Source organism: Sapajus apella, unplaced genomic scaffold (assembly GCF_009761245.1).
Source record: "Sapajus apella isolate SASKATOON/1434 unplaced genomic scaffold, GSC_monkey_1.0 scaffold86, whole genome shotgun sequence".
Classification (NCBI taxonomy): domain Eukaryota; kingdom Metazoa; phylum Chordata; class Mammalia; order Primates; family Cebidae; genus Sapajus; species Sapajus apella.
In genome coordinates, this window is record NW_022437026.1 from 4,586,882 (window position 1) to 4,597,523 (window position 10,642).

Consider the following 10,642-nt stretch of genomic DNA (forward strand, 5'->3'; position numbering starts at 1 on the left):
AGGCACAGAGCGGCAAGGGGACTGTCTGGGTCACACAGCCGACGTGCTTTGGGTCTGCGGCCATGCCCGCTGGTAGCCCGGTTCTCACCTTGTGGGTTCTGACCTTGTCTGTGTCTCAGAGCACGGGGTGGGGACTGCAGTGTTCCCAGGTCCGTGGGGGATTGTGAGAGCAGTGCCGGGCTAACGGGCTTTCCTTCCTCTCCAGCTCTGTGGCTGTGGGCTGCTTGGAGTAGGCATCTGGCTCTCCGTGTCCCAAGGCAACTTTGCCACCTTCTCCCCCAGCTTCCCCTCGCTGTCTGCAGCCAACCTGGTCATCGCCGTAGGCACCATTGTCATGGTGACAGGCTTCCTTGGCTGCCTGGGGGCCATCAAGGAAAACAAGTGCCTCCTCCTCAGCGTAAGTTGTGTTTGAATCCCAGCCCCTCCAACTCCCGATCTCCTTGTACTTGGGCCCCTGGGACAGGCAAAGCCTGGAACATCAGCCACCTGGATGTCCAACTTAAGCCCAGGGAACCTGCTTCTAGAATGTTCCAGGCCCGACCACACCCCTTCTCTTCATGATTGGTTATGGATGCCCCTAGTTGCCCCTCCCACTTCCTGGTTAGTTCAGCTCCTTTGTGTCCCTGTCGTAGCTATCTGGGTTTCCTTGGGAGGAGCTGGCCTCTCCCAGGCCTGGGAAGCCCCACCTGTCCCTGCCTCCCACATTCTCCTTGTCCTCAGCTGTGCCCATGACCACCTACCCATGCCTAGGCCTTTCCTTTCCAGTTTTTCATCGTCCTGTTGGTCATCCTCCTAGCAGAGCTGATCTTACTCATCCTCTTCTTTGTCTACATGGACAAGGTAAGCCTGACCAGATGGGAGGGGGACAGGGAATGTCACTGGCCTTGGGGTTGGGGCAAGCAGGCCAGGGTCCCTTCTCTGGCCAGAGGAAGAGTGCTGGCAAGCGGCACCTGAGCAGAGAGGAGGATGGAACCGAGGGTTGGGAAAACCACCAAGGAAAGACCAGAGGGAAGGTCTTGATGAGGGCAGTGTGGGGCAGACAAGTTTGGAGGGTGGGGAAGTTGACTTTGTACCGTCCCAGGGAGTGGAGTCCTCTGCAGGACCAGAAATGGCAGGGGGCTACCTCTGGCGCTAGTGAGCTCCCTGTCACTGGAAGTAACTAAGCTACTTGGAGAAGGGATTCAGACCTCACCGGGTGGTTGGGCTGGGTGATTTGAGAGCAACCCACGAGAAACAAGGAGGAACTCTCTGGGTGACACTGGCTGAGCAGGACCGCCAGCTCAGGGAAGCTCCACTTCCTGCGCTAGAGCCCTTGAGGACGGGCGCTGCTCCTGGGTTCAGGAGGGTGGTGGGTGACCCCTATAACCTCGCCAGGCCAGGCAGTCGAGTGAGACTGGCCAGGATTTCAGTGTCTCGGGGTGTGGCAGGTCCTTTGGTACCGTGCCCTCCAGAACTCTGTAAGGATTCATTCTTGAAGTAGCTGCCTGAGCCACACTGAAAGTTAGAGACATCGTGAGGATGCGAAACAAGCATTTTTTAGTTTTGCGCTTGTGAAAGGGAAGAAAGGACAATGTCCAGAGATTTCTCTGTCTTGGTCCTTTTATGAGAATTGTTTCCCTTAATTCTTATAACAGCCCCAGGTGTAGATACTGCTATTCAGTATCACATAAAACAGTGGGCAGGGAGGTGCGAGGTCACATGACCTGTCTTCTTCCCTGCAGTTCCCAGGGTGTGTTTTGAGAAGGGCAGTCTGTGGGGAAGCTGTGTTGTGGGGGGATGGGGGTGGCAGAGTGGACCGTGTGTGTGGCTGGTCCTGGGATGGGGGAGTGGGAGGCACGTGGCATGTTTTTTGCCTCTGGGCGTTATGACCCTGGCCCTGAGTTTAGCTCTGCCGGGAAGTGGTGGGTGCACCAAGGCCTGCTGTGTTCTGAAGCTGAGAGTGTATGCCTACCCCTGCACCTCTCTTGGACCAGCAGAGCCCCCCACCCCCATGGGCAAGGCCTTCCAGACCAGCTGCCTCCCCTGCCTTCCTCCCACCCCCTCCGCATCTGTCACCCACCATCCTGGGTGACCTGAGGTGGGCCTGAGAGACGAGCTGCCTGCCAGTCCCAACCGTCCTGCTGTGTCCCTCCGCCTGGCAGGTGAACGAGAATGCCAAGAAAGACCTGAAGGAAGGCCTGCTGCTGTACCACAGTGAGAACAACGTGGGGCTGAAGAACGCCTGGAACATCATCCAGGCCGAGGTGCGGGCTCAGCCACGCCGGTGGGGCCCAGCAGGGAGGAGGGGTGATGCCCGGCGCGTCCAGCTGCCTTCCCAGGGGACCTGGCCGGGTGCCTGTGCTTTCTGGGTTTTAACCGGGAGTGAGGTGGTACCCACGGGGGCATTTGCCTGAACTGCCAAGTCAGATGTGATATGGCAAGGTGCAGCCAGAGGGGGATGAGGACACAGGAGGGACAGGCCTAGGAGTGCTGTGGCTGAGCTTCGGGATGAATGACCGAATTTATTTTAGCAGCAGATTTGCCTCCCTGACAGGGCTTGGCTTAGGTGAGGAGGCTCTGGCTCAAAGAGGAAAACAAGTCCATACTCCCAGATGTGCCCATTTAGGCCCTGGGGAGGGGCCAGCAGGGGGCTGAGTGACAGCCAGCTTGGGAAGATTTACAGAAAGAGCAGAGTGGGCAGGCACAGGTTGCACTGCTGTCTCCCGCTCGGTCTCCAGGAAGGAGCGCTCACTCACTTCCCCAGTGGGCCCAGCTGAAGCCCAAAGAAGGGGAAAGAAGCAGGCCCTTATCTCCTCCCTTAACTCCAGGTGGCCACTTTTGGGGGGCTGGGGTTTGCCTGAGCAGGGGAAGACCCTGGAGAGGAAGGGGCAGGCCCCTGCATGTCTGATCGCCCCTTCCGTTCCTGTGGGCTAGATGCGATGCTGTGGTGTCACCGACTACACTGACTGGTACCCAGTGCTGGGGGAGAATACGGTCCCTGACCGCTGCTGCATGGAGAACTCCCAGGGCTGTGGGCGCAACGCCACCACTCCTGTGTGGAGAACGGTGAGGCTGGGGGTGGGCTGCTTGGGTCCAAGAGCCCGTGTGTGGGTGCCCTGACACGAGGAGATGTGGGGAGGCCGGGCCCGGGACACTAAGAGGTTGGCCGAATAAAGCCAAAAGGCAGGTGGAAAAATGGGGGAGGGCTGGCCCCACAGTTAGGAGAGTCAGAGGGTGAGGGGTTGAATGGGGTCTGAGGCTGCACAGCTGGCCTTGCAGGTGGGGCAGAGGCTGCACCAAGGGAGGGGGACAGGGCTGAGGCCAGGGAGGGCTGGGAGGTAAGAGCAAGGACGAGGTGGGTGAGGGAGAGAGTGAGGTGGGGGCCGGGCTGCGGGGAGTGCACGCTTGGGCTGGGGCCCTAACCTCGTGGGCCTTGCTCCCCAGGGCTGCTACGAGAAGGTGAAGATGTGGTTCCACGACAACAAGCACGTGCTGGGCACGGTGGGGATGTGCATACTCATCACGCAGGTAAGAGGGGCCTCCCCTGGAGCCGAGCCCTCCCCGCGGGCCTCAGCGTGGAGGGAAGGAAGCACAGACCAGTGAAAGCGCTGTTGGTACACGGCGGAGGGTCTGGAATTCATCACAGCATTTCAAGCTTGGCAGCTGTGCCTGCGCCATTTTCACAGAGCTCTGATGTGAGAGCAAGCGTCTACTTGGCACTGAGAATGTGCTCAGGGCTGCCTGTGGCCAGGCCTGGGCTGGGATATTGAAGCTGTAGTCATCCCCCGTGGGTTCCCCCAGCTCTGCCCAAACCTTGAGCCCAGAAAGCCACGCAAGGCACACAAGGTGTCCCCCTGTCACCGTGTTTACAGCTTGTGCCTGTGGCACACTATCTGTGGTGACTGAGACCCCAGCAGGCTTCCTTCTGCCTCCTGCACTCCTCTGGGTCCCTGGCTCCCTTCAGGATTCAGGAGTGGAGGGACATGAACAAGTAGTGACATCGTCCTGAGCATACAGCATTGGTAAGACAGCCCTGTTGCTGCCAAGACATTGCACCATGAATTCCACAACCAGACAGGAGTGGCCTGGCAGGAGTCTTTTTTTTTTTTTTTTTAAGAGACAGGGTCTCACTTTGTTGCCGGGGCTGGAGTGCAGTGGTGCCATCATAGCTCACTGTGGCCTCAAACTCCTGGGCTTGGGCAGTCGTCCCTCTTCAGCCTTCCAAGTATTTGGGACTACAGGCATATACATCATCACACCTGAATAATTAAAAATACTTTTTTTAAAAAATCAAGACGGGGTCTCCCTCTGTTGCCCAGGCTGATCTCAAGCCATCCTCCCACCTTGGCCTCCTAAAGTGCCACCGTGCCTGGCTGGCATGAGTCTTTTTTATTTTTTTCTTTCTTTCTTTCTTTTTTTAAGAGGTGGGGTCTTGCTATGTTGCCCAGGCTGGAGTGCAGTGGCTGTTCACAGGTGCAGTCCCACTACTGATCAGCATGGGAGTTTTGACCTGCTCCGTTTCCGACCTGGGCCGGTCCACCCCTCCTTGGGCAACCTGGTGGTCCCCCACTCCCGGGTGGTCACCATATTGATGCAGAACTTGGTGCGGACACCCGAGCAGCATAGTGCACTATAGCCCAGAACTCCTGGGCTCAAGCGATACTCCCACCTCAGCCTCCCGAGTAGCTGGGACTACAGGCACGCACCACCGCGCCCGGCTGGCATGAGTCTTGAGTGATCCCTGCCACTTCCCACTCTCCACCTTAGCTCCTGTGAGTCCCCACTTGGGGCCAGGTCCTTATGCATTCTGTGCTCTCAGCGCCCCTCTGAGTGGGCATGCTTGTGCGTCTTGCAGAGGTCTGATGGCTTCTGTTCAAACAGCCCCAAGAGGCTGAGCCAGAGTTCACCTGCATGTGGCCTCGAGCAAGCGCTCCAGGGTGACCTGTGTTCACCGTTTTCTTCATTCCATAAGCATTTCCTGGCACGCCAGTCGTCGCGCCCACTTGCTCTAGGTGCTCTGTGACCTCCCAAGCGTCTTGGGGCCGAGGTCAGGTCCAGCGTACTGCAGCTCCCACCTCAGGCCCTTCCCTGTGTCTTTCAGATCCTGGGCATGGCCTTCTCCATGACCCTCTTCCAGCACATCCACCGGACTGGTAAGAAGTACGACGCATGAGCGGGCTGGCCGGGAGTGCCTGCCCCACCCCGCTGCCCTGTGGAGGGAAGAGGATTGAGCTTTGTGTCGCCTGCCTGCACTCTCCAGATGTGACCTCTGCACCCACCCACCCCAGCCTGCCCCACCCCACCTACCCTGCCTCAACCTCGGACTTCTCGGTGGGAGGAGGAGGCACACGGAGGCCTGGGGCTTGGGGCACCTGGATTCCTGCATCTGCATCTGCATATTTGCCAAAGACGACAGGGTGGGCTGGGGTGCGCTCAGGAGGAACCCTCCCCGGCACTGATGGGCTTCTGCCCCTGCCCTTCCTCACACTGACATTTTGTCCCCACATGGGGTGGGGAGCAGAGTGCCCCCCTCCCCCATGGAGATACCGTCCCAGCGGGGACTGCTGCGTCCGTGGTCACCACGGGGCACTTGGCGGGGTGGGGGTCTGCCAGCCTCTGGCCAAGGCCCCTGGAGCATCTCGCCCAGGCTTTTTATACCTTACAATGTAACTTTTTTATTTTATTTTACTCTATGATTATTCAGGAATATTATCTCTCAGATAAGTTTAGGGTTAGATTTCTGATTTGTAACTTTTTACTGTGTTGATTTCTTTAATGGTTTGAATTTTTTTCCCTGAGGGTGAGGGATGGGTGGGAAGAGAGGACATCTGTCCAGTCTCAATCAAGACAGACCACCGTGCGACACCCAGGAGGCTCTCGGATGGGGCGTGCCAGTGTCCTCAGAGCGCGTGGGAAGGAGGGGGTGTGGACAGGATGCACGACCTCACCAGGCCTGGTGTCCGAGGACGGGAGCCTGGAAGAGGCGGGTGGAGCATGAAGTAGGCTCGAGGCGCCACTGCACGGGGGTGGCATTTGCTCACTGAGCGAGCCAGGAAGGCCAGGGCAGGGGGTCCCATGGCACTGGGAAACACTTAGCCAGGAAGGTGGCAGAGCTAGTGAGGTCCTTAGACTTTCACTGATGAGCAGTTGTTGGTGTTTTCTTTCTTCCTTCCTCCCGCTCTCTGCTGGCACGGGAGGCTTCCCCTTCCACCCCATGTGGGTGTTCCCACAACAGGTTCTGCATACCCCAGTTATTTCACAGACATTCCTGCTAGAAACTCTCAGACAAATACCTCTCTAGTTCAGATGCTGCTCACTTTCTCCCTTGCTTCTGGAAGGGGAAGCGGTCGCTGTGCTGGGCAGTGGCAGGGGACCCATGGGGGTGGGGTCGGTGCCCACAGTCATCCCCATCAGCTTTGCTCAGCTGCGGGTTGCCCTGCTCGGAAGGAGGGAATCACGTCCACCTAGGTCTCAAGGTCTTCGCCTCCTTCCCTGGGCTCACTGACATCAACAGTGATGATCACATCCTCAGTGATCCCAAGGAGAAGAAATACAGAAAACCCAAGTGAGGTTAGACTGGCTCTTGTTACCGGAGCCACAGGAAGAAAGCAGCCGGAGTCACAGCATGTGCAGAGCTGGGCATGGGAGATGAACAGGCTGGGGAGTGAGGCAGGGAGCGGTATTCAGCTGCAGCAGGGTGCCCCCTCAAAACTGCAGCTGCTCTGGTTTACTGTTTTGCAGTTCAAAAAGACGGAGAATCCGTGGGATTGAGCACGGGGATGTTCCCCACTAGTCAGCATCTGGTGCACTTTATCAGGTCGGGCCTTGGTGGGTGGCGGCCTTTCCGATAGTGTGTTCCGCCACCCTGATTTCCCATGGGGCCAGGTCTCTTCCCCAGCCCCCACCTGCCTGTCTGCTCCAAGAGCGGAGACACGGCCACCTAGCACCGATCACTCCTCTGTTCACCTTAGGTAACACACACAGTGGGACCAGGAGGGCAGAACTGTTGGCGTGATCAGGGTTGGTGTTTTGCGGGGGTGGGAGTGGAGAGTAGGGTGGTCCTGCAAGTCGTGCAGGGTAAAGAGCGCTTCCCTGAGACGGGACAATGGTGCTGATGGAACATGGGGGAGGCCCACATTTGAGCAAAGCTGCCCTTGCCTTGTCTTCTGGCCTGGCTTCCTGGTAAGGAGCTTCAGCTGCCTCCCTGGGAACCCCCAAAGTGCAGATTGTGAAGCAGACACACTGGGCGGAGAGACGCTAAGCACACAAGTGTTCCAGTTGCGCGATGGGACCCGGGGCCTCGTGCTTTTTTTTGCTGTGGGTGGGTTGGGTGGGTTTGTTTATGCCTATCAATGCAATTTTTAATTTTTGTTAATATCAACAGCAAAAGCCTAGTGCACTGGGAGATGTGCAACCTCCCTGAAAATCTTTTGTTTCTGGAGTGCTTCAGGGGTGACCTCTGAACCCAGAGCCTTTGCCACAGTGCTCCCACCAGCCCCCACCTCTTCTGTTTGCAGAGCCTTGTCTACAGGTCCCCACGCTGTCCTGTATACTCACTCTGTGCTTGGCTGTTTTATTATTTGGCTAAGTCTACATTGGGTGGAAATCTCTGTGCACGGAGCGGGTGTTCCTCCAAGCCCCTTCTACTCGGAGGGCCACACCTAGCAATGCCAGTGAAGGTGGCACAGCCTCTCTTCAGTTTCTCCTGACTGTGATCTCACAGGCAGAATTCCCCCGAGAGAATTCCCTCACTCTCAGCTTCCTTTGCCAGAGTTAGTTCAATCGGGTCTGAAGTGAGCAATTTACAGACTTGCCTCAGAAAGTCCCTCAGGGCTGGTAGAGGACTGCAGGGGAGCGTCCACTGCAGACTCAGCCTTTCTCTGCAACCATCTTGCAGTGAGGATGAGCAGGCACAGGCTGAGAACTGCCCTTGGGTGGTGGCAGCAGGTGTCAGGGTGCAAGTCTCCCCCTGTACCCCTCCCCCAGCTTGAGCCGTGTCACCCCCTCTCCCTCCAGCATGGGCCTGCATCTCGGGCTCTCTGGAAGGATGGCCCTGCCCCAGACCCTCTTGCAGATGCCTGGTTTGACTTGGAACTAGGTGGCTTTGGTGGCCAAAGAGCAGTCCAGGTGTATGGAAGTGGCTGTCCCCTCCTCTCCAGCCCCTGCCCACCCACTGGTGGAGGTGCTAACTAGCAGGGACGTGGCATAGGATGGGAGCTGGACGGGAGGTGCTGGGGGTCCATTTTTCGTCCCTCAGCTTCTCAGAATCTGGCCAGCTGGCCCCTATGTTCCTGTGCCCCCCACTGTCCTCCCTACCGCAGTGAGGCAGTAGTCCAGGGTGGGGCCTGGCCTCCCCACCTTGATTGGGCACTCAGGAGGCGAGGCATGGGGCTTCCTGCCCACACCTTGCCCACCTACCTGCCCCTGGGCGGCACGGGAGAGCAGGGCAAGCACGCTTGTTGGTTTCAGATGCACTTTCTGCTTGCAATGCCGTATCTGTGCGTTCCTTCATCCTGGTCCTGGCTTTATGGAACACCATGTTTTTAGCATGTTTTTAAATAACCAATAAAGTGTCAAAAGCACAGCAGGCTGTCCCTCAGTGGTGTGTTTTGTTCACTAAGCCGAAACTGTGACTTACGTCGTGGTTGGTGTGAGGGACCCAGAGGGAGGTCAGATACCACTCCTACCCTTCATCCAAGACACACCCCCAGGGGGACCTCATCTCTTTTTGGGTCCCAGGTTGCAGATCTGCTGGTGCGGGGAGGGTCTCAGCCCACTCTGGGTGCCTGAGGAATGCTAACATTCACCCTTGAAACGGCTGGATCAGGGGTCAGTCGCAGTGCTGGAGCCTTCTGCCTGAGGCCATAGTCCTGTCTCCGTACCAATCACCCACTACACCGTGGCCAGGCCCCTAGTGTATCGTGGGAGGGGTATGGAATAAGTCATTAGCAGCTTCCAGTAGGGGGAGGGGCTTCCTGTAGGGGCGGGGCTTCCTGTAGGGGCGGGGCTTCCTGTAGGGGGAGGGGCTTCCTGTAGGGGCGGGGCTGTCAGCTTCAGGAACAGTCTTCTTCCCAGTCCCTTTGACGTTCCCAGGGTCCATTTGAGCTTGATGTCTCCTAGGACTGAAGGGACCTCACAGTGTGGCTTGGCCCTTTCAGGGTGACTCTGGGACAGCCTCAAGGAACAAAATCCGGGTGAGGATGGTTAGCAGGGAAGACTATTAAAACTGTGAGTGGGGAGAGCCGCTGGCTGGGCCGCTGACATTGCCGCCTTCCTGTGGTCTCCTGTGGCCTTGGTTGGGGTCCTGGTGAGTGGAGTTTCCTTGGCTGTCAGTCATGGTGACAAGCTGCAGATGAGAAGCTCAGAACTCCCCCTTCCCTGGTCCTCGCCATGCTTATGTCCCCAGGGTGGAGGCAGGCGTGAGGGTGAGTGTGCATGGGGGTCTGATGACAGTTGGAGGTTTGGAGGTGGGCATCTCAAAAACCCACTTCCTGTGGAGCTCCATCTCCCTCCCTCTTAAGGGAGTGGCCAGGTCCACACAGAATTGTCCCAAAGCATCAACCTCCAGGGCCCCATCCTGCAGCTGCTATGTCCCAGAGCCTCCAGAGATGGTGCCCTGAGTCTGAGCCACCCTCTGTCTAAGGTCCAGCTAGAGTGGGGTTCCTGAGAACCTCCCCATGGTATTTACCAAGAGAGACTTTGTGGCTGTAGGGTCAGGATTGATCATGGCCAAGAGCAAGTGAGAAGTGAGAAAGGGTGGCTTCTGAGCAGTGGCAGAGCCCTGCCAGCTTTCCATGGGGCCAGCACTGGTGCTTGCACAAACAAATGCCTGTTTGCTCAAAGACTGACTGAATACTTGTGCCGTCCCCCTAGAACGTAGTCATGGACGACACAGACCTAATCCCTGCACTTACAGAGCTGACCACTTAGTGGGGACCCCAGAAGAGTGAGTGTGATTGCAAGTAAGGAGTGGCAGCAATGTTCACAGGGCCCTGAGCAGCCCTGTGGGACAGTCACTGGCTGAACTTGAGGAGGTGAGGCCTCCAGAGCAGGTGATGTCGAAGCTAACAGCTGAAGGTGGTGATGTTCACCTGGCAAGGAGAAGCGGGAGATGTGTCTTGTGGATGCTTGTGGTCCGCAGAACTGGCACACGGAGGGTGAAGGTGAGGGTCTGGAGGCAGTGGTGACCGCCAGATCACAACCTTGAGAGCCAGGCCAAGGAGCTTGAAGTTCAGGCTGAGAACAGTGGGAGCTGTGGAAAGGCTTTAAGCCCAGGTGTGACAGGCTCAGATGCAGCCTTTAAAAAGCTGGCAGTGTGGAGAGTTGTCAGGGACAGAGAGGGTCACCAGGGGACCAGGCACAGGTGCTGCAGTGATTTAGGTGAGAGATGATAGAGCCTCAGGGAAGGGCAGTGGGGTGGAGACAAAGCCAGGAGATTTGAGAGACGCACAGAAGAACCTGTGAGCCTTGGTGGTTAATGAGATTTATGCAAAGAGAAGGAGCATTCCTGCCACCGGCCCAGCATGACATGCCCAACCCAGACAGGTAGGTGACTAATTGTTTGCACCAAATGGATGGATGAATGATCTTCTGGGCTCAGTGCTTCTGTGCAGGAGACGGCAGAGATCAGCGTGGTGCAGTTAAATCTCTCTCTCTGTATTGG

The 10,642-nt window shown here is 57.4% G+C and overlaps 1 protein-coding gene and 1 pseudogene across 4 annotated transcripts in view; both read left to right on the forward strand.

Moving 5' to 3' along the window:
• Positions 1-5,730, forward strand: part of TSPAN9 (tetraspanin 9) — a 198,357-nt gene extending 192,627 nt beyond the window's left edge. For all 3 annotated transcript variants that reach the window (XM_032254488.1, XM_032254489.1, XM_032254487.1), the window contains 6 exons: positions 206-397; positions 766-840; positions 2,142-2,243; positions 2,914-3,045; positions 3,424-3,507; positions 5,081-5,730. In XM_032254488.1, the coding sequence (XP_032110379.1) occupies positions 206-397; positions 766-840; positions 2,142-2,243; positions 2,914-3,045; positions 3,424-3,507; positions 5,081-5,152 (657 nt within the window). In that variant the 3' untranslated portion in view covers positions 5,153-5,730. The remainder of the gene's footprint in view (positions 1-205; positions 398-765; positions 841-2,141; positions 2,244-2,913; positions 3,046-3,423; positions 3,508-5,080) is intronic.
• A 1,230-nt stretch (positions 5,731-6,960) lies between these two features.
• On the forward strand, positions 6,961-8,563 carry LOC116534226 (annotated as a pseudogene). The gene has a single exon (XR_004261634.1). The product of XR_004261634.1 is annotated as an uncharacterized LOC116534226 (transcript).
• Positions 8,564-10,642: the final 2,079 nt, after the last annotated feature.